We start from the raw sequence: 23,905 nt of genomic DNA, 5'->3' as shown, positions 1-23,905 counted from the left end.
GAACTGTAACTGTTGTGTTGGTTGTAGGTGTGATTTCTGAAAATTGATCACTAATCCTAATTCCTGTAAGCATTGTATCACCCGATGTAGGTGATCTACTAAGATGTTTGGAGTTGAGGCAATTATGAGCCAATCGTCCAGATATGGAAAGATGGTTATACCTTGTGTGAGATGAGCCACCACTACCATGCATTTGGTGAAAACCCTGGGTGCAGCCGATAGTCCAAAGGGGAGAACTTTGTAGTGGTAGTGTTGATGTCCGTAGCGAAAGCATAGGTAACGCCACGAAGACAGATGGATTGGAATGTGTGTGTAAGCATCCTTCAGGTCGATGGAACACATCCAATCTTTGGTTTGAATCAGAGGAAGTATTGTTTTCAACGATACCATTTTGAATTTCTCCTTGATGAGGAACTTGTTCAATTCCCTCAGGTCTAGGATGGGACGATGTCCACCCGATTTCTTGGGTATGAGGAAGTATGGGGAATAAAATCCTTTTGATTGGGTCCCCGGGAAAATTTTGCGAATTGCTTGTTGTTTGTGAAGCAAAGCATTTTCCTCCCCCAATTGTGGTTGAAAGCCTTGAATTTTGAGAGTGGAAAGGTGAGCTAATATGGGTTTTGTGACAAATTGGAGTTGTAGCCATGACGTACTATCTCCAAAACCCATTGATCGGATGTTATCTTCTCCCAGGCTGCCAGGCAAGAATGAATCCTGCCGGGTGGAGCTTGATGTTGTGGTGGTGGCTGAATAACTAAAAAGATGGAGTCGATTTTACTGCAGTAGCTGGCTCTGGTTACGTGGTTTACCTCTACGTTGGGTTGAGGTATTCTGTTGTGGAGTAGGACGCTGGTAAACAGGGTAAGCCTGTGTACAAAAGGACTGGTAAGATCTGTAGGGTCTCCTGGCATATGATTGCCGACGAGTAGATCCCATATATCGACGTGTGGTCGAATAACGAGGATGTGAAGTTAATGATTGTACTGCTATAGCTTCTTCCTTCAGTTTACCTACTGTGTCCTGGAATCATTCTCCGAACAGGTTATCTCCTGTACATGGGAGGTTTGTTAGTTTTTCGTGCAAGTCTTCACATATCGAACTTGAACGTAACCATGCTAAGTCTGCGGGCTGCAATGGCTGTTGCAGATGCCCTGGAAGATGTTTCATATGCTTAATAGATCGATCTCAAAAGGTGTCGAGAACACTCTTCCATGTCATGCAGAAGCGGAGGTATTTGATCCGCAGTCGAGGAAAGCATACCTTTTATAGCTTGTATGCACTCATATAGGTATTGTACCATGTAGAATTGATGGTGCATAATTCGAGCATTCAACATAGAGTTATGGTATATTTTCCTGCCAAACTCATCTTAATATTTGTTGTCTTTCCCTGGTGGGTATGAGGAATGCGACTTTGTTTTCTTAAATCTTTGCATCGCCGACTCTACTACAATTGAAGCATGAGGTAATTGTGGTAGAGAGTACGGCGATGTTTTCCTCATAAGAAATTTTATGTCTGTTTTCCTGGAAACTGCTGCGATTGCGTAAGGTGTTTCCCAGGATTTCTGTAAGACTGAATGCAGGAGTTCTTGTGGTGGAAGAGATGCTGGAGTATCAAAAATCTTTAGGAGACCAAGGGTTTTCTGATCTAGGGTCTGTCTCTTTTTGGACCTCGGCCTCACTCTTTTTACTCTAACCTTATTCAACGCCCAATCCATCACAAAAAAAAAATCCATCTCCTCAATGACCACCTGACTGACAACAACCCAGACCTTTGCGCCATTACTGAAACGTGGTTGAAACCCACAGACACAGTCCTACTAAACCATCTCCCCAACCAACTTTATGATATCCATTCAATCCCCAGAATCAAAAAAAGGGGAGGAGGCCTACTACTAGGTGCTAAAAAGGGACTTGGACTCTCACTGCAATTATCCACCAGAATAAGTAACCTAGAACTAGCCCTATTCAACTCGGACCATCTCCAAATTGCTCTGGTCTATTCACCCCCAGGAACTCTAGACTCCGATCCCTCACCCCTAATCGAATTCGCAGCTAAACATCTCAAGAGGGACAAACCATCCATTCTGATGGGAGATTTTAATCTCCATGTGGACTTTTCCCCATTATCCCACAACTGTGACATCTTACTCACAGCACTCAACCACTTGGGATTCAGCCAGATCGTTAAAGGTCCCACGCATAAAGCGGGACATTCTTTAGACCTGATTTTCCTCAATGAGGGTCTATCATCTGCCTCCGTCCCATCTTATGTCCCAATCCCGTGGTCAGATCAACATATTATCTCTGCCGAGATTCAAATTAATGACCATCCTCGACCTGTCTTCCCTACAACCACTTTACAATACAGGAAACCTTGCTCTACAGATCATCTTAGCAAACTGCTTTCAAAAGAGCTGGTTCGACTTGATCTCACCGATGCACCCTCGGCTATTAACTCATGGATCAAGATAACTAGCAAGATTGCAGATCAATCCTGCCCAACCATTACTAAATCCTTAAAACCACCCCAAGCTAACAGGAATCCGTGGTACACCCAGGATCTTAAAAGCATCAAACAAAAACTTCGTAGCAAAGAGCTCAAATGGCGCACGACCCCATCCACTGACACCCTTGCATACTAAAAAGCCCACCTTAATGCATACAGGATTGCTATCCTCAAAGCCAAAAAAAGACTTCTTTGCTAAAAAAAATTCATAACTTCTCATTCGACTCCAAAGCCTTATTCTCCGTCGTTTCATCTCTTACAAAACCCTTGCCCCCTTCCATCCCTGACGAGCAAGCATCCAACAAAGTCACAGAACTCGCCATCTACTTTGATAAGAAGATAACCAACCTCCTCAAGCTGCTGTCAGACTGTTGGATGCCTGGGTGGTGGATGCAGTGTGGAGCTAGAAGTGGCGGGTCAGCTGTGTAACTGCTCTCCTCAGGCCATGCAGTTCCATGCGGATTTACTCTCCCTGTGAGCCTGTGAATGGGTCCTCGGTCGGTCGGGTGGGGCTGCTGTAACTGGTTGTGGTGCTGGTGGTGGGGCTACTGGTGCTGGGAGATGTGCAATTTCTGCCACAGGTGCTGGTACAGGGCTCAATGGAGACGGGACAGGGGTATCCTGAATGGGAGGAGTCATCTCCAATGCGAGTGGGCTGCTTGCACCCAAAGTGGTGGGGGAGGCCCCCCACTCCAGACCTTCTAGGGCCTCGGTCAGGTTGAGGGGGGCTGCCTTTGCCTGATGCTGTGGGGCCCAGCTCTCCCTCCTTCTCCTCCTCCTCCTCATCCGCCCACTGAATCCCGGCATCAAGGATGAAGGGCCTGGTGAACAGCGGTGGCCACCTTGTCCCAGGTGGGTCAGTGCTGGTGCCTGGGCCTTCCCAGCTGGGATCAGACCTCTGCTGCCTGGGACGAGAGTGCTCTGTGGGGACAAAAGGATGAACAGCATCAGTACCACAGTGTTTGGTTGAATGACAGTACCATGGAACAGGGGCACCTAATCATGTGAGGCAGCATATAAGGTTATATTGTATCTCTGTACCTCATGGCCTGGGGAATGGGGTATGGGAACTCCGCAAGGGCCTGTGCAGAGCAGATGGGGGAGGAGAACACATTCACAGTTCTAAGTAGTTCTGGAAATCCACATCCTGCTAGGCACAGTGTGGGGGAGGGGGCCCAACCCTGGGCTGTGCAGAGCAGATGGGGGAGGAGAACATATTCACAGTTCTAAGCAGTTCTGGAAATCCACATCCTGTTAGGCACAGTGTGGGGGAGGGGGGCCCAACCCTGGGCTGTGCAGAGCAGATGGGGAGGAGAACACATTCACAGTTCTAAGCAGTTCTTCCACACCTCATACTGCTAGGCACAGTGTGGGGGAGGGAGGGTCAACACTGTTCTGGAGAACACATGGGAAACCACAACTGAATACAGGACTAAACATTGTGTATGAACCTTGAACAGGACAGCAAAGGACCTGGTGGGAGGTACAGGCCAACTTACCATCTTCGAGGTGGGATGTATCCAGTTGTGGGTCCAACCCCTTGAAGACATCTGGTCCCAGCCGCTGCATCAGATGCCTCTCCATGTCCGTGAATCTGATTGGGCAAGGGGACCTTCCTCCTGTCTCCCGCAGGTACTCATTCCGCTCCGCAATCTTTACCTTCAGCTGCGCCTTTATGTCCCTGTAACGGTGGGCCACCTGCTCCCCGGTGCGAAGTATGCCACTTTGTCGTCTGATGTCTGCAGCTATGGTGGCCCATAGCTGTGCCTTGGCTGCCTTGGACGTCTTCACTGCCAGGTTGCCAAAGAGATGGGCATAGTGACGGAGGACACCTTCGATCAGCCGATCATTGTCCTCCTGGCTGAAGCGTATAGCACGCTGCCTGACCCTTGCCTGGCTGGGGTGCCACTTCCGGAGGGGTCTCCTCCCTAGACTCACTCTCCGACCCACCGGATTCCCCACTCCCTTCCTCCCCCCCACCTGACCCTGCACTTCCTGCTCCCTTCCCCTCTGCTCTGCCTGTCTAGCCCTACCTCTTCCCACCATTCTCTCCTGCCTCACCCTTTCCCCTCCCCCACCCTCCTATCACTTCCCTCCTACCTATCTCTCCCACCACCCCTGTCCCTGCTCCTACTCCTCAGACCCTACCACTATGTCCCCTACTCTCAACTCTCCTCTTCTGTCCTCTCCTCCCACTCCTGTCACGCTCCATCCTCCACCACACTCCTCCTCGCCGCCACCACCACCACCACACTCCTCACCACCAGCACCACCACCACACTCCTCCTCCTCCTTACCAGCACCACCACCACCACCACCACCACACTCCTCCTCCACACAGACAGGGACAAAAAGGGAACTGACAATCTTTCACTCCAACCTTTAAGTACAACAGCTTCCTTAAAGTAGTCTTCTCTGCACAAGCGTGCCTACTGTCTGCAGCAAAAAAGTGCATGCAAGTACCTCGTGGCCTACCGCATGCCAAAATGGAAGAAGCCTGGAAGTGGGACCTAGCCAAACAGCTGTTCAACCCACCGTGTCTGCACTTTTTCTTCACCTCACAGAACTTCCCAGAGATGTGAGTGGAACAGCTGAATGCTGAGGACACAGATCCTTCTCCTGCTGTCTTCCTGTAACTGACTCTTTTTTTTTTTTTTTTTTTTTTTAAAGTTAAAAACTTTTATTTTAGTTCAGCCTTCCCTGGTTGAGAGCAGGTACAAGTCCTAGCTATTGGGGGAGAGAGCTAAAGCCTTCACCGCGGAGCCTCTCTCGGCCTGCAACCATTAATTGGAATTTAGGTCCACACCAGTCAAAGCTACCGGATTGAGGCACACTACTGAGGAAGGGACCACATGGTATCACCTCAGGAGGCAAGCTGTGCTATGTCGACATCTCCTTTCCAACTTTTCTGGGGGGTTTCTTTTGGGGGGGGGGGGGTTTACTCACATGCAATTCCCCGAAGGGAAATGCATGTACACCATCTGCTGAAGATGGAGAATACTGGTGGGCTGATGTCGGGCGAAACTATATAGCCATGACGTCAGCTTTTGCTCCATCTCCATCTGCTGGCAGAGGTGCATAACCCACTTGTTGGGACTGACCTATCTGAACGCTAAGGAAAGTTAATTTTCAAAGAGAAACTAGCTAGACAACTTCTTTGAAAAATAGATGCATGCGAAAGTACCCAGGGCTGTTGCTACAGGTGGGCAAGCTAGCTACTCATCCAGAGTGTCAAGCCAATGGTGCACAGGAAGGCAGCAGAAAGTGAAATGAGCAACTCACCATCGACCCCCTTCCATATAAACCCCTATCTCCAAATACGTACGTGCCCTTCCTGTGCTGGCCCACAGCAGTTCAGTCTGTATCAATGTAGGGAAGGGAGGGGTGGGAGAGAGAAAGCAGTGATAACTTGCTCAGAATGCTATGCTCTCCAACAACAGACCGAAAAGTACCTGTCTATTTGAAAATTGGCCCTTTAATAATAAGTAATAATGATCTCTTAGGAGGTCTAAACCACAATTATGTAAGGATCTGTTACAAGAGTAAATTATTTTATAATCTGTTCTAACCAAAGGGGGAGAAAAGTTAAACTTGTATGTTTTGCTTAGTGCTATCTACTCTGCTTCCATGCATCCAATCAGAAGTGTGACTAGGATTATACAGATTCGCCTGCAGTAACAATTTAATAGGTTTTATCATTTCCAGAGATTTGCTGACTGCAGCAAATACATTATTTTCAACCAAGATTCAGAGACACAGGGAGGTTTCTCATGGTTAGAGCAATGGGCTGAGAACCAGGGAAACCTGAGTTCAAATCCCATTTCCTCCAGTGACATCCTTTGTGACTTTGGCTAAGCCATTTTATCTATCATTGCCTCACGTACCCAGTTAGCTTGTAAGAGCTTTGGGGTAGGACTTATTGTACCTGAATTATAATAAATCTATAAGCTGCCCTGAGCATCATTTGGAAAGACAGGATAAAAGTAAAAAAAATCAAGCACAAAGTCAAAACTAACAGTTTGTGTCAGAAAGGAGATTTGAACTCATATCCTAATATCTCACTTGAATCAGAGACTATTGCTCAACCCACTTAGATACTTTCCCTTTTCTGTGTAACATTTCCAGTAATTTGACCTTTCATAGGTTAATAATATAATCTAAATCTCTTATAGATCAAAATGTAAACACAAATTTTAGCTTACCAATAAAAATTCCAGTCTTCACCTTCTGACACTTGAATCCATCCTCGCTTTTCAAAGTTGTTTATAAGCACAGACTTTTCTATGTCCGTGACCCACTTCAGTTTCCCTGCCATAATCTTTAAAAAAAAAAAATTTCAATTTGTTAGCATTCTGTAACTGGTCTGAAAAAATAAGTTTGTCAGGATACGCACCAACAATATCACAAATTAGATTGTTGTCTCAATAGTACTGGGAAAAATAAAATTTGTCAATACCACTGAAAACCTTTCCCAAAACTTTGGTGAATGTTCCTAATTACATTAAAAGATGAGATTTATTTAAAAGAATACACTACAACTACATTGTTTCCCAACTGCGAGTCTGCAGCAGCTTTTTGCTGGTCCAAAAAGCAGTGGTGATTTGTCACCATTATCCAAAAAATACCCCCATCTCACCCTATCCCGTCACTTCCTCTCCGTGACTGGCCAAAACATGAGCGCCAAAGAAGAGATGATTGCCAGAGCAGGAGGAGCACCAGCTTTCATTAGCCATGAGATCAATGGTCCTGCAGTAGGAGGAGATTAGCGGTGTCAAGGTGACAGGGAAGGAAGAACATCAGAAACTTAATTCTTAAAAAAAAAAAACCAACCTCATAAAAAATGGTGGCTGACCTGAAGACGGCAACTAAGAGAGCCTGGGATTTCATATAAAACAAATATGCAACATTAATCCATCTGCTTTTTCAGCTTGATCCAAGGTATAAAGAAAATAAAAGTTTAAATACATATAACAATAAAATGAGTGGAAATAAATCTTGTACTCATCAGTTGGCATGATGATAGAACAACTAGAGCAGTGTGTTTCAACCTACTGTATGGACTGGCTGCGGACTGACTCATGAGATTAAAGAGTTTGGGGAGATACCCCACTCCGGAACTGAATAGCAAGAGCTCCTCCCATCAATCTTATGTTTCACCATAAAATTAAAGAGTTGAAGGGGTGGACACTTTGCATTCCCTATACATATCTATATGTAAATAAACTAGAATCATTGGAGTTGGGTGAACAAAACCCTAAGGTAAGTTAAACATTAAAGGGTAGATTTTCAAAGCCCTACGTGTGTAAATGCCAGGCTTTCTGGAAGGGACGGGCCAGGACAGTGCCATTGATGGCTGTCCCGAACTCGCATGCTGGCCAGCTGCTGGCATGTGTAACTTGGGAGCTGAAGTAATTTGTCAAAAAAAAGGAAAAAAAAAAAAAAAAGAAAAAAGGTAGGGTTTAGGGGGTGGGGAGGAGAGAGGAAAGAGGAGGAAATTTAGATAGGGGAAAGGAAGTTCCTTCCCAGTCCGCTCCTTAATTGGAACAGACTGGGAGGGTACTGGGGAAGGCTGGAATGTGTCGCTGTGCAAACATTGTGTAAGTCCTCCCCCCCCCCCCCCCTTGTGTGCGCTGCCCGCACATACGCGCGTGGATTATAAAGTCCAGTGCGCATGTGAGCGTGATGCACAAATTTTCTAACATACGCACAACAACAACGCATCCATGTGTGCGCACCGGGAAGCACATATTACAAAACCTACCCCCAAATACTGTGCCGCTCTTAATGAGTGGAACACCCTAGCAGGCACATAGAGTTTTACACGACTTGATAAATATGCTAAACCCAAACCATACACTACTTTGAAGATAAAGATTAAGATTTTAACATTTTATGATTATATAATAGGGAGACAGTGAAGGCTTTTCAGCATGGGTTAATTTTGTCTCTCCACTAGCAACCTGCTATTAAACGTGCAAAGTTCTGAACTAATAACTTGTGCATGCTTTTAACTGGTAACCCCAGAAAGAAGGAATTAAAATGATCTAGACCTGATAATACAAGTGTGCATAAGAGTCTTAAAATGTTTTTCTTGGAAAACAATCAACAGAACCAGGGGTCACGATTTAAAACTCCAGAGAGGAAGACTCAGAACCAATGTCAGAAAGTATTTCTTCATGGAGAGGGTGAAGGATGCCTGGAACACCCTTCCGGAGGAAGTGATGAGGACCAAAACTGTGAAGGATTTCAAAGGGGCAGGGGATAAACATTGTGGATCCATAAAGTCTTGAGGATGTGAATGAAGAGTAGAGGCATGGCGGTGGCTTGCGGGAATGATGGCTACTACCTGATGATTAATAACCTTATTCAATAAACATACACACTGTTAATGCGACTCCAGCATTGCTCTATGCTTCAATGGCAAGAGGAAATGTGGGAAAAAGGATTTGCATTCACAAATAAGCGTGGGAGTAGCCTGCTTGTTGCGGCGGTTACTACCCCAAACCAAATTAGCCTGCTACTTCACTTTCAATGCATATCCAAGCAGCTCTCTGCTTCAATGGCAAGGGGGAATGAAGAAAAGAGGATTTATATTCAGACAACAACCAACAAGGACTAAATTGCACAGGCTGGGTAAACAGATAAGCATAGGAGTAGCTTGCTTAATACGGCGCATACTACAAAGTGAAGTATCAATTAGGCTTGATACTTCACTTTGATGCAGCTCCAGCACTGCTCTCTACAACAAAGGCGGGAGGGGGGGGGGGGTGGAAGAAAATTAGAACCAAAAAGTTACCAATAAGGGCCCTGACCTCAGCAGTCAGAGTAACAGACAAGTATGAGAAAAATAAGTGTGAAAGCTTGCTGGGCAGACTGGATGGGCCACTTGGTCTTCTTCTGCCGTCATTTCTATGTTTCAACATAAGGATGAATTTGGCACATAGAATGTAGATCTAAAGGCTTTCTAAGATACTTGCTTAATCTGGTATTCCATCATAAGAGCCGAATCTAATGTAATGCTCAGACAGCCTACTTTTTAGTGGAATTGTAACATTATTTAATACAGTATCAGAAACCAGGCCAGGAATGGGACTCATACTGACTTTCAAGGCTGCACATTTGTCAGGGTTTAAACTTAATTTGCTTGTACGCAGCAACCTGTTTAATCATACAGCAAGCTTGCTGACATACAGCCTACTGCTACAGAGCTTTAACACCTGCCCTCGCTCTCTTTTCTCCCCCTCGACAGAACAGTTAGCCTACCTTGTGATGTCAGCTCAGGGTGCTGGCTGATTAAAGGGTGGGGGGGGGGATACCAATTGCCCTTGGATGCCGGGTTCAGCTGGTCTTAGGCGGACCTCCATCAGACGACTCCCAATGGAAGATGTAGTAGGTAGCCAGGGACCAGCAGAGGTATCGGAGGGACCGAGGCAGGTCCGGACAAGGCAGGGATCCAGAGGCCCGGGCAGCAAGGACGGGCCAGAACAAGAGTAGGTGACACCCAGGCAGCAGAAGGCCGAAGCCTAGTAGGCCAAGTCCAGGGAGATACCAGAGGCATGGTCAGGAACAGGCTGGAGTCAGGGCAGGCGGCAGAGTAGACAAGGTACAACAGAGCAAGGGTCAAGGCCAGTAATCAGTCCAAAGCGGAGTCCAAGCGTAGCAAGGGTCAAAGCCAGTAATCAGTCCTGAGCATGGTCCAAACGTAGCAAGGGTCAAAGCCCAAATGTAGCAAGTATCAAAGCCAGTAATCAGTCCGAGGCAAAGGCTAGGTAGGAACCAGGAACCGAGTCAGGAACAAGGATGAGCAACGAGCACACGACTAGCGTGGAGACCTGTTGCCAAGGCAAGGAATGAGTGGCGGGCCCTACCTTAAGTAGCAGGGCCTGATAATGTCATCATCCAGGGCCATGGGTCAGTTTCCCGTTGCGGCCCCTTTAAAAGGCCAGCAAGGCGTGCATGCGCGCCTTAGGAACAAGCAGGACGTTGGACGGCGGCGTCTCCCCGCAGCACACGTGGAGAGACCCGCCAGGAGCCGGAGAGGTCCGCAGAGGAATCAGGAATGGCCAAGGAGGCAAGGGGTGCAGGAGCGCAGGCGGCTGCCTATCACCGCCAGTGAGGACGGGCCAGGTCCGGCAGACAGGCACTGGAGGCGAGTAGGCCCAGTCGCAGGCCTGCCACGGGCGGGACACACAACAGCAATGGTGGAAATCAAAATCTCCTGTTGATCAAAAGTTATCATTCCAAATTTGAAGAGTATAAAAAAATTGATGTAGCAAAAAGAAAATACTTCATTAAATGAGACTTCTCTTAAAAGAGATATTTCACAATGTGAAACATCTTACTTCGCTTTAAGATGTAAATTCTCACCCTGATCCAGGTTTCAATGCCAGTGATTTAGTCATTTCTTTACTAGTAAGACTGAGGTACTGAATTCTAAGTTTTTGAATATTTTTAGTATTAATATTGATTATGATAGCCACATTTTTTGGGATACTTTTGAAGAAGTTACTGAAAGTGAGATAACTGAAGTAATTAGGAATCTCAATACTAAATTTTAGTCCTATTTTAAAATGCTCCAATGCAGCTTTGAAGTGCTTAAGATCTGACTATGCAGCTTCCGTTGCAAGATTTGTGAATTTATCTTTAACTGAAGGTCATATTCCAGAATTATTAAAGACTGCTACCATAAAAGTTGTTTTAAAAAAAGAATCTTGATTTGAAAGATTTTAATAAATATCGGCCCATATTTAATCTTCCATTCTTTCTTTAAAATCTTGAAAAATATGGTCTTAAAACAATTCCAACTTTTCTTAGATGATCAGTCTATCTTAAATTTTCACAAATAGGGTTTCGTGCAGGTCATACATAGTAAAGAAACTTCATTACTTTCTCTTTTTGATGTCTTTCGAAGGGGTTTGGATAATGGAAAAAAGTCCTTTTGGTTCTGCTTGATCTCATTGCAGCTTTTGATATAATCAATCCTGATCTCCTCTTATCTAGACTCAGTGAAATTGATATTGCTAGTAATGTTCATAAATGGTTCTCATCCTTTTTAAAGGGGTGTTACCAGAAAGTGGTTTTTAAAAATACTGAATCTTCATTATTTGATCTTAAAACTGGGATCCCTCAGGGTTCGGCTTTGTCCGCTTCCCTGTTTAATGTGTACTTAGCACCAATTTGTAAAGTATTATTGGGCTTCAATGTTGAATTTCATATATTTGCTGATGACATTCAAATTTATTTACAAATTGATGAGTCAGTGAATGATACATTAGAAAAAATCAAGTCCTTTATCATTACTCTCAATCAGTAGCCAATTATGAATAATTTGACTCTGAATATGAAAAAAACAGAAATCTTGTACCTTACAAAGAATCCTGAGGTAGATCTCCCTTCCAATTTGTTTATCAATAAAATCGCTATTCTAATATTAAACAAATACAAAATGTGGGTATTATTATGAACACTCCTTTATCTTTATGTCCACATATAGGCCAACTTGTTTGTAATGCATATTATAAGTTACGTTTGATTTGTAAGATTTGCCTGTATATTGAAGAGAATGACCTAAAAACAAAGTACATTTCCTGATTATGACTCCACTTGATTATTGTAATATCTTATTTTGGGCTTACCACAAATAATATTAAAAGCTTTACAATATGTTCAAAATTGGCAATGAGGATTATATCTGGAATTCCTATATGCCAACATATTTCTCCAACCATGAAACAACTTCATTGGCTTCCTATTACTTGGTAAATCAAATTTATTGTTTGTCTTTAAAGTATTCAGTGGGCTTGTGTCTTCATGTTTTAATGCTGATCTAAAATTATACCAACCTATAAGACCTCTTCTATCGGCATCCCAATTACTATTAGAGGTTCTATCAGTTAGACTGATAAGGCTAGATGAATCACGTGAATGTTTGTTCATAATCCAAGGTTCTTTGCTTTGGAACTCTTTACCTTTGGAGATTTAAAAAAATAGTCTTCTCTTCTTAGCTTTAGAAAATTACTTTTAACTCATTTGTTTAATTAAGTATATGATAATACTTAATTTTTTAGATAGCAATAAGTCAAGTATTTTTTATGTTTAATTTACTTTTTTATTATTAAATAAGAGGTAACTGCTTTTTCAACATCAGCAATAGTGAAGTGTGTGTTATTTATAAAATTATGTATTTTTTCTATATAAGCAAGCCCTGTATGATATCAACAAAATGTTTTACTTTTGTGCAAGTAGATGTCTTAGGAGGAAATGGATATATTAGGCACTGAAGCAGCTAAAAAGAGCAGGTTTGCTTACTGTAAACAGTGTTTTCCATAGGTTGGCAGATGAATTAGCCATGCTGTCTGGGACGTCCCTCCGGGCGGCTAGGTGGCGGAGCTCTTTAGAACACTGAGGGGCCAGTCAAAAACAGTGTGCTCAGCCGAGCGCACTGTATAACCCTTAGTCAGACGCAGGTTTGAATAGGCGTTAATCAATCCCTAATGCAATAAGGGGATTAGCGCCTATTCACGCATGTCCAACGCGGAGTGAACCTAATAGCGCTCATCACATGCAAATGCACGTGAATGAGGCTATTATGCATTCACTCCGATGCAAAAAAAACCACTGTGCGTCTCGGACGCACATTTAGCGATCAGCTATTAATGCCTACTGGAGTAGGCATTAATAGCTAAGCGCATTTAAAACAAGTACAGAAAAGCAGAAAAAACTGTTTTCTGTACTTGTACCGATAAACTTCTTATACAACGATCTTCTAACCAGCCTCAATCTGGTGCTAAACACCAAAAAAACGGAAATTCTCATAATAGCACCGGAGCATTCTACCCCGCCAACATCCAGCAACTCTCCAGACGCCTCAGGATATTCCACCGCACCTCAAGTCAGAGATCTGGGAGTACTACTAGACAACAGACTCAGCCTTAATAAATTCATAAATAACACTACAAAAGAATGCTTCTTTAAATTACATGTGCTAAAGAAACTAAAGCCCTTCTACTCTACAGGGGATTTCCCGCACAGTACCTCCAAGCCATCATCCTTACCAAATTAGACTACTGTAATTCACTCCTGCAAGGCCCTCCAGCATACACTACCAAACCACTCCAGATGGTTCTGAATGCTACTGCAAGGATCCTTACCAATGCCAAAAAAAGGGACCATATCACCCCAATCCTCCAGCATCTCCACTGGCTTCCCATCAAATATAGGATTCAGTTCAAGACTTGCACGGTGATTCACAAGGCATTACATAACATCTCCCACTCAACTTAACTTTCCAGCTTCAACTACACTCTTCTAACAAACCAACCAGAAGGGCATACCAGAATAGAATGATCACCCAACCTGCTAAATCTACCCTGAGGAAACGTGCTCTATCCACAGCAGGCCCGTCTCTCTGGAACTCACTACCACTGGACCTCCGCCTTGAACCGTGCCATACTACTTTCAAAATGAAACTCAAGACTTGGCTTTTCCATCAAGCTTTCCCAGAGAGCTAAAAGGAAGAAGAACAAACTTTCAGCCTTGTCTTACAGCATTATTGTAATGTTCATATTGCGTCAGTTATATGTTTCAAGTTGTTTTCTAAGTTGATCTTAGTTGTTTCATAATAGATTTTACCTTGATTATTATCCGTTCATTATATTCGATATGTTCCATGTAACCGCCTCCCGGCGATAGTTATTTCTGTTAAATGTGAACCGGAGTGATATGTATTGTATACAGGAACTTCCAGTATATAAAAACCAAAAATAAATAAATAAAATAAATAAACTAGGCGTCGATTTTCATAACCGGCAGATGGCTGAGTTAGTAAAAGCGATCGGGTTCTTGTTAGCAAGGAGGCACTAGGGACGAGCAAGCGACCCTAGCGCCTCCTTGCTAATGCGACCCCTAATTTAAATGTTGCATGGCGCCCTCCTTGGAGGCGCCTGGGGTGCGTTAAGAAAGCGGGCGCTGACTGTTCAGCACCCGCTTTCTACACACATTTATTGCATCGGCCCTGAGTCTTTTAGTGTAGTGTGCCTGCTTGGCTCCTCCCCCGCTTCCCTCAGTCTCCTCAGTCCGTGTCCAAGCAGAAGATAAGTAGTAAAGAACTGTCCGGGAGGTGGAGGGTCAGCATGGCTAATTCATCTGCTATCTACGGAAAACACCGTTTACGGTAAGCAAACCTGCTCTTTTCCCGTAGATAAGCAGCATGAATTATCCATGCTGCCTGGGAGTCCCCAGCTGGCTTGAGCACATGTTCTTGATCATGTTCCATGATGGTGTGTAGGTAGTGGGCTCAAGACAGTAGTTACGGTATGCGGACAGTTCATCTTTTGACCTTGCAGTCTTGAGAAGTGCTCACCTTGAGGATTACTATGCCCACGTCTGTGTTGGCTGCGGTGTGCTTGTCCAAGCAGTAGTGAGAGGTGAATGTTTGTAGCAAGGACCAGGTGGGCAGCCTTGCAAATGTCCAGAATGGGCAAGTCATGAAGGTGAGCTATGGAAGCAGCCATAGCCCGGACTTGGTGTGCCTTTGGGGATGAAGACAAAGACTCTGAGTGTTTCTGATAGCAGAATTGTCTGCAGTTTGAGATCCAAGACGAAAGGGTTCTTTTGGAAACTGGTAGTCCTGGAGCATTAGGGTTAAATGATATGAAAAGTTGGTAGGCCCTGCAATCAGTGTGCGTTCTGCGTTTATAGTAAGCGAGTGCCTGCTTACAATCCAGCATGTGTAGTCTACGCTCTGCCTCATTACTATGTGGCTTAGGGTAGAAGGATGGAAGGGTAATAAACTGGTTGAGGTGGAAAACTGAGACCACTTTAGGAAGGAAAGTGAGATGTGTACATAACATAACCTTGTCGTGATAGAACTCCAGATATGATGAGTAGTGTACCAGGGCTTGCAGCTCACTGACACATCCCGTGGAGGTGATTGCAACTAGAAACAGCACCTTCCAGGAAAGGAACCTGGGATGACAAGTATCCAGTGGTTCAAAGGGTGGCAACATCAGTTGCTCCAGCACAACATTTAAATCCCATGGCATGGGAGGCTTCTGGATCGAAGGACGGAGACGTAAAACTCCTTTCATGAATCTTGAAATGAGCAGGTGACAAGAGATTGGACCTTCGTTATGCAGAGAGTGATAAGCTGCTATGGCACTGAGGTGAACTATGATGGAGGCCGTGGCTAGCCCCTTCCGGTAGAGTAAATGGAGGTAGTCCAATAACCGCTCTGGTGGACAGGTGAGCAGGTCTGTCCCGCTGTCGGAGCACCAAGAGGCATAACGGGCCAATTTTGTCAATAATTTATTCTTGTGGAGGTCTTTCTGGAGGAAAGCAAGATATCTTGCAGCTGAGGTGAAAGGTTCAGGTGATGGAGTAACTGCCTTTCAATCTCCATGCAGTGAGATTCAGAGAGGAGTGGAGCAGATGGAGGAGGGAGCCTCCCTCTAGGGTGAGGAGGTGAGGGCTGTTGCCCAGGGGTATTGGATAGTCCACTGATAGTCGAATCAGATACGAGTAGCACAGTTGTCTGGGCCATGCTGGGGTGATAAGAATGAGGTCTGCATTATCAGAGATGCATTTCTGGACTGTGCGAGAGATAAGAGGCATGGGGGGGAAAGGCGTACAGCAGCCCCCCGTCCAGTTAATGAGGAACACATCCTGCACTAATCTCTGGGAGCTGGGGAACACCGAGCAGAAGGTCTGTACCTTGCAACTGAGTTCTGTAGCGAAGAGATCGATGCGTGGCAGGCCCCAGGTCTGAAAAAGGCTGTCTGCCATATCCTGATGGAGTTCCCACTCATGGGGGTGAAAGATTCTGCTCTGTCATTGTTGATGTCTGGCAGTTAGGTGGCCTGTAGGATGATGGATTTGCTGGTCACCCATTCTAGGATCCTCACCACTTCCCTGCAAAGGTTCCAGGAACTGGACCCTCCTTCCTTGTTTATGTAGAACATGGCCACCTGATTGTTTGTGTGGACCATGACTGTTTTTCCTCGGACTGTTGTCTCAAAGGCTCAGAGAGTGTTCCGAATGGCTCATAAGCTCCAGCAGGTTGATCTGTTGCATTCATTCCCAGGCAGACTATAGACCTTGAGTTTGCAGGTGGACTAGGTGAGTGCCCCATCCCCTGGTGGAAGCATCTGTGGTGAGTATGGTGTGATGTGCCGGGGGATGCAGGGAAGCTCTTATTGTGAGAGCTGTTGACATCAACCATCAGTTTAAGTCCTGCTTCATGCTGGAAGTCATGGTGACCAGTGTGGAAAGATGGTTGGAGAATTGGTTCCATTGGGTTTTCAGGCCCCATTGCAGATGCCGCATATGGAGGTGGGTGTGGGGAACAACATAGATAGCTGCTGCCATGTGGCCGAGGACTGTCAATACTTGGCAAGCAGGGGCAGTGGCAGACTGCTGGAGGCGGTTGGCGAGCGATGTTAGGGTGAGAGCTCGGGTCTCCAGAAGGAAGGCTCTGTCTCGAGAGGTGTCTATATGAGCTTCAATGAATAGCAAGACTTGAGAAGGTTGCAGATTTGATTTCTCATAGTTGACCATCAGACCTAAGTTGTCAGGCATTGGATGGTAGTGAGGAGAATGGCTTGCAGGAGGGACGGGCTGGGGGACACCAGTAGCCAATCGTCTAGATAAGAGAATATTTGGATCCCTCGGCATCGAAGGTGAGCCACCGCTACCTCTAGGCATTTGGTGAAAACTCTGGGGGCTGAGGAGAACCAAATAGGAGCACCTTGTACTGAAAATGACGGCCATTGGCCGTAAAGCAGAGGTACCTCCAGGACGCCGGATGCATTGTTATGTGCGAATAGGCATCCTTGAAGTCCAGGGAACACATCCAATCGCTGGATTGCAGGAAGGGCAGAATGGACATGAGTGACGTCATCTTGAATTTTTCTGTCGTCAAATGTTTGTTGAGTGCTCTTAAGATCTAGGATGGGACGTGACCCTCCCGACTTCTTGGGTATGAGGAAGTATTGGGAACAGAAACCCTTGTGGGGCTCAGATACAGTGTTGTTGGAGTAAGCTGTTGATCTCCAGGTGCAGTTGGCTGCAGTGCACTGATAGGTGTGTTTGGCGCAGTAGGTGAGGAGTGGGAGGGATGGAGCTCTCCTGTACGATTCAGAGGACCCAGAGGTCGGATGTGATTGTTTTCCATGCTTTCAGAAAATGGGAGAATCTGCCCCCAACCAGGAGCGGTAGCGGTGGGGATATGCACCCTAAAAACCCTGGGAAGGTTTAGGGGGATTGGGATCCTGCGAGGTCTAGGTTGCCTCTGAGCATGCTGACACTGTCGAGGAGTTTGTGTCTGGGAAGACTGAGGTCGAGAGGTAGCGTATTGTGGAGGCCGGGGGGCAGGATACAGTCTGAAAGGAAACCTCTGATAATAAGGTTTGTGGTATGATTGGAAATACTGCCTCGAGGATGTCGGGTCAGAGGGGGAAGCCAGGGACATGACTGCCATCTTTTATTCTTTCAGCTGTGCCACTGTTTCCCTGAATCTGTCTCCGAAGAGGTTATCAGGGAGACACAGTAGGTCTGTGAGTTTCTCATGTACATCTTCTCGGATGGCACTGGCTCACAGCCATGTGAGACGCCGGGTCGTAATTGCATTGGCCGTGGATTTGGAAGATGTTTCGAATCCCTTGTACACGGTTCTTATAAGATGTCTCAGGCCCTCTTCCATGTTATGGAATTCTTCTGGAAGGTGATGGTCTGGGGATGCCTCTTGAAGCAAAGGCTTCAAGGACTGCAAACACTCAAAAAGATATTGGGTGATGATGATTTGGTGTTTGCTGTATTTTTGCGTTAAGCATTCCAGACTGAGGCCTTTTTGCCAAAGTTGTCTAGATATTTTGAGTCCTTCCCAGGAAGGGGTGTTGGAATGAAGGCGAGATTTTCTAGCTTTCTGCATAGTGGACTCTACGACCACGGATGTATGAGGAAGCTGTATGTTATATGCAGATTGTCGCATACAAAACTTGAGGTCCATCTTCCTAGAAGTGGATGGGCCTGAAAAAGGAGTCTCCCAGGCCCTGTTCATAACAGAATCCAACACCTCGTGTGAAGGTAAAGCTGTGCGTTCCGCAGGGTTTTCAAATATCTTTAGGATGTCCAGGATATCAGCTTTCGGGTCCAGAACCATTCTTGTTTCTATGTTGAGGCATTGTCCTACCTTTTCAAGTCCTCTGGAGGAGAGACTGGCTCAGGCTGGTCCTCCAGAGGATCGGAGGGGTACCCTGTTGAGGATCCTGGCGATGTTGATGTTTGGTAAGACTGATCACCAGGAGTATGAGATGACGGAGGCTGTGCGGGGGAAGGCCCTGGGCTGGGGCTGTCCTGTGGGGAAGTGGGAGCTTCCCACTGCGCTACAGGTAGACATCCACTCTGTTCCTCTACTGTGGTGAGAAACTGGGAGAGGATTAGCGAAATTTGAGTCATTACCTGTGAGACTAAGGTGAGCTGAGTGGTTCGCTGGGCTGAGGTGTCATATCCCTGAGTGGAGGCTGCGGCAGTAAAGCAGATTACTGAATGTCCGTGTTTGGACTTCTGGTGCAATGGCGTCAGGGGTCTTTTCTGCCTTTTGTGCGAAGCCTCATATAAACATGATGTTCTAGAAGTTGAGGAAGTAGGAGAGATGTCCAGTGAGGAGGATGCCACATCCAAGTCGACTGTTAGGAAAGGCGAGGGTTCCCTAGGCCTCTTGTGCCCTGTGACATGCTTCTTTGTTTGGAGCTTTTGTTGATATATACATTGATGTAGACTGGTGCCGGTGCATCGGCGTCGATTTGCTTTGATGCGCATGCTTTGAGCCCAAAGCATGGCTCCTACTTCCTGCATTGGACGCATCGATTGTACGTCGCAGCCCCATCACCACTCGACGTGGATGCCATCTTCAACGCTCTCGACACGTGTTCTGCACCGTGCGTCGGCGTCAGTGTCGTTAGCCTCGATGTCGACAGAGACGAAGCTGGAGGACCCACCAAAGCAGCCCGTGGAAGCATCGACTCCTTGGAAGGTTGGGGAGGGACCGTGCAGACTCCTCTGAGGGGGCATAGAACCCATAAGCTGCCTCTATCAATTTTGGATTTTAGCCGCTCTCTACCTCTGTGGTGTGGGGGGGACATGGGGCCGCAGTCCCTACAGGCAGTCTGGTCATGGTTGGGACCCAGGCAGAGGTAACACTGGTCATGTCCGTTGGCGACGGACATGATCTTACCACATTGGCAGAATTTAAATCCTGGTGGTCGCGGCATCTCAGGTAATCGACGACATATATCAGGTTTAGATGAATAAGAAACCTGAGCTATTGAGATTTTTCTGTAAAACCTTTTTTTTTTTTTTTAATTTCAGTCAAAACTTTCTCTGAGGAGAATGAGAGCTCCGTGTTGCTGCTAGGCTCGTGAAAAAAAACGGACTGAGGAAACTGAGGCAAGCGGGGGAGGAGCCAAGCAGGCATACTACACTAAAAGACTCAGTGTTCTAAGAGAGCTCCACCACCTAGCCGCCCAGAGGACGTCCCAGTCAGCATGGCTAATTCATGCTGCTTATCTACGGGAAAATATATGTTGTTTTGTATTGGTTTTTTTTAACAGACTTATGTGCTTTGCATTATTTTTTATTTTTTGATGTATTTTTACGATCATTTTATTCTGAACCACTTAGAAATTGGATAAGTTGTATTTAAATATTTCAAATAAAGCATAAATAAATAGATAAATAAATGGTAGACAGACACTCATTAAGTCTGCTTACGGAAAGCCCAGTAATCTTCTCTCACTGACAGATACAGCTGAATATTGTTGCGACCCTTGACGTGAAATGTGGACCCCTGGCCTGAGTTGGGATTGACACAACCTGGGAGGAAGGCCTACCTGCAGGTTCCCAATGTCAAGAGGCGAGGCTGGTGGAAGACAGGGGCTTGCTGGAGCTTCACCATTACCAACCCCATTCCCCGCAGGTTGAGCCCTTGGGTGTCGGGGCCGGCTGGACTTAGGTAGGCCTCTGTGTAGAAGCTCCAACAAAGTAAAGAAGCGAGATCCAAGGAGTGGCTGTGGCAAGGCAGGGAGAGGTCCGATCCGAAGTCCTGGGCAGGTGGCAAGCAAGTAGTGTGAAGTTGATCCAAAGTCCTAAGCTAGGGAGGTCCATCCGAGGGGAGAAGGAATAGGAAGCTGGAACGGGGTCCGGAAAGCTGGAGCGGGTACTGGAAGACAGGAGCAGGTACTGGAAGGCTGAAAAAAGCAGGATCCCATGAGGAATACAGCACAAGGAGACTCGTTGCCAAGTCGTGGAGGTGCTGTGGAATCAGGCCTAAATAGGCCATAAGAACATAAGAAATTGCCATGCTGGGTCAGACCAAGTCCACCAAGCCCAGCATCTTGTTTCCAACAGAGGCCAAACCAGGCCACAAGAACCTGGCAATTACCCAAACACTAAGACAGGACAGATGATGTTCATGGCTGAGCCCGCGGGTGATTCCGCCGCTGGCCTTTAAGTCACAGCCATAGCCGCGCACATGCGTGCATAGGGGAAGGGCCCAGCCGGCTGGGAAGCTGGCGGCATCCTGCGCGCCGGAGGAGACCCAGCACAGGGGAAAAAGAAGGCAGAGTAGTTGTGGCGCGTCGAGGAGGGCCCGGGGATAGGCAGCCTGACAGTGCGGCGTTGGGGGATGCAAGGAGCCAGTCGGTGAGTGCAACAGTACCCCCTTCCTCTAGGGCCTCCCCCCCCCCCCCCGGGGGTTTGGTTTCCCAGGATGGGAGTAATTAAATTGCTTAAGTAGGTTCTTATCTAGTATGTTAGCGGCCAGTTCCCAGGAATTCTCTTCTGGGCCAAAGCCCTCCCAGGATAATAGGTATTCCCATCTTTGTCCTCTTTTCCTTATATCCAGGATGTCATGGACCTGGTAGATGGACTTTTCTTTGGCTGTTTAAGGTTGAGGCTTGGGAGGAGTTCGAGAGGGCCAAGATAACACCAGAGGCTTCAAAAGGGAGGCGTGAAAGGAACTGTGAATCCTCAGGGACGGAGCTATTTATTTAAAGTCTTTTATAAACCGTTATTTACCATCACAATGGTTTACAGGAAAGCACAAATCATAACATAAATTAATCAACATTAAATAAAAATGTGAAAAAAGATTCGGTAACAATGTGTGTTCAAATATACAGCTATATGCAGAGTTAGTTTGACTTGTCCTAGTGAAACCTGTGTCATATTCTAACTTTACAAAGTTAACAGCTAGACGTAGCTGGTAGGTGACGGGTCCCAGTTGACGGAGCACGGAAAAGGGACCGATATAGCGAAATGCCAGGCGCATGACGGAAGCTTCAGGGTGGATATATTTGGTGCTGAGCCAGACCCTTCGCCGGTTCTGAAGTGTGGAGCAGGTCTTCGGTGGGCATCAGTGGTTTTCTTGGCTCTTTGACCGGCCTTCAGTAGGAGAAGCTGAGTGCGTTCCCAAAGATGGTGCAATTCATGCGCTGTTAAATGGGCAGCAGGAGAGGGCACTGTCAAGGGTAAAGGCAGCGGAGGGAGAGGCTGCCGCCCATAGACCAGCAGGAAAGGCGAGGATTTGGTGGCGGAGGAGACATGGGAGTTCAATTCGAATTCCGCCCAAGGGAGTAGGGAGTCCCAGTCATTTTGTTGTAGGTTGACATAGCTGCGGAGGAACTGTTTCAGGGTCCAGTAAGTCCTCTCCGCTTGACCGTTGGCTTGCGGGTGGTATGCAGTTGTAAAATCCAAGGCGATATCGAATTGTTTGCAGAGAGCCCTCCAGTAGTGGGCAGTAAATCATGTTCCTCGGTTGGAGACCATATATTTCGGGAGACCGTGTAGCCAGAAGACAAGTTGTACAAAGAGCTGCGCCAGCTGTGGAGCAGAGGGAAAGCCAGGTAGGGTGACGAAATGCGCCATCTTGGCGAAGCAGTTGACCACAATCCAGATGACGGTCTTGCCCTCAGAAGGTGGTAAGTCCTCAATAAAGTCCATGGCAATATACGACCACGGTTCAGCAGGAGCTGGTACGGTTGTAACAGACCCAGATTGGACCCGACAGGGGTTTTTGCTGGGCTCAGACTTGACAGGAATCCGTCCTGACCATGGGCCACCAATAGAATCGCAGGACTGTGGCAAGGGTGTGGGCTTGTCCAGGGTGCCCCGCGGTGCAGGAGTCATGGGCCCAGTGCAGGATTTTGCTGCGAAGTCTGCGAGGAACTACCATTTTCCCCAGAGGTACGGAGATGGTAGCCAACAGGAGAACTCGCGCTGGATCTACGATATGGCGAGGAGGATCGGCGATGTCTTCAGGAGTGAAAGCGCGGGAGAGGGTGTCTGCTTTGACATTCTTAGCCGCTGGGCGTTAACACAGAGTGAAATTAAAGCGGGTAAAAAAGAGCGCCCAACAGGCCTGGCAAGGGTTCAACCACTGGGCTTGATGAAGGTACTGTAAATTCTTATGATCCGTGTATACCGTGATGGGGTATTGGGATCTGTCCAACCAGGGGCGCCATTCCTCGAAGGCAAGCTTGATCGCCAGAAGTTCTTTGTCGCCGATTCCTTAGTTCTGTTTTGCCGGCAAGAACTGTCTAGAATAGAAGGAACACAGATGGAGCATGCCAGTAGAAGAGTATTGGCTTAATACCACCCCTACTCTTTCGGAAGAGTCGTCGACCTCAAGGACAAAGGGGCACAGTGGATCGGGATGCTGGAGGAAAGGTTCTGGAGGAAAAGTGGTCTTTAGACGCTGAAAGGCCATTACGGCTTCTGGAGGCCACAGTTTAGGTGTCATGCCCTTGCGGTTCAGGGCAGTAATCGGGGCTACAAGTTTGGTGTAATTGTGGATAATTGCTCGTTAATAATTAGCGAACCCAAGAGATTGCCAAACAGCCCATGACCTGTCGGTTGTGGCCACTCCTGGATGCTCTTAAGCTTTTCTGGGTCCATGCGGAATCCGTTTCTGGAGACAATATACCCTAGGAAGGTAGGCTTTCCTTCTCGAAAGAGCACTTCTCTAGTTTAGCGAAGAGCTGGTGGTCTCGAAGATGTTGAAGTACTCAGGCAACATCCTGGCGATGGGTTCGGAGAGTACTGGAAAAAACTAAAATGTCATTCAAATATATGATGACACACTTATACAACAGGTTGCGGAAGATCTCATTCATCATATTCTGAAAACAGCCAGGGCATTGTAGAGTCCGAATGGCATGACTAAGTACTCATAGTGCCCATCGCAAGTATTAAAGGCTGTGTTCCACTCATCACCCTCCCGGATGCGGATAAGGTTATAGGCTCCCCGCAGGTCAAGTTTGGAGAAGATCCGGGCTCCATGTAGGTGTAACGATTCCTCTGGTCGGTGGACTCCAAACTCCTTCTCTCCAGATCTAGTCTTGGA

At 46.5% G+C, this 23,905-nt stretch overlaps 1 protein-coding gene across 2 annotated transcripts in view; it reads right to left on the bottom strand.

The window, feature by feature from the left end:
* The window catches only part of TTLL1 (tubulin tyrosine ligase like 1), a 383,001-nt gene that overhangs the window by 287,883 nt on the left and 71,213 nt on the right, over positions 1-23,905 (bottom strand). Inside the window, exons 2-3 of one of the 2 annotated variants that reach the window (XM_029600090.1) lie at positions 6,711-6,826; positions 5,791-5,867 (exon numbers count right to left, since the gene is read on the bottom strand). In XM_029600090.1, coding sequence (XP_029455950.1) covers positions 5,791-5,807 — 17 coding nt within the window. In that variant the 5' untranslated portion in view covers positions 5,808-5,867; positions 6,711-6,826. The remainder of the gene's footprint in view (positions 1-5,790; positions 5,868-6,710; positions 6,827-23,905) is intronic. The other variant, XM_029600091.1, reaches the window with a different exon arrangement.

This window comes from Rhinatrema bivittatum, chromosome 4 (assembly GCF_901001135.1).
Source record: "Rhinatrema bivittatum chromosome 4, aRhiBiv1.1, whole genome shotgun sequence".
Taxonomy (NCBI): Eukaryota; Metazoa; Chordata; class Amphibia; order Gymnophiona; family Rhinatrematidae; genus Rhinatrema; species Rhinatrema bivittatum.
Note: the sequence above shows the minus strand (reverse complement) of the source record. Positions and strands in the feature narration are given on the sequence as shown.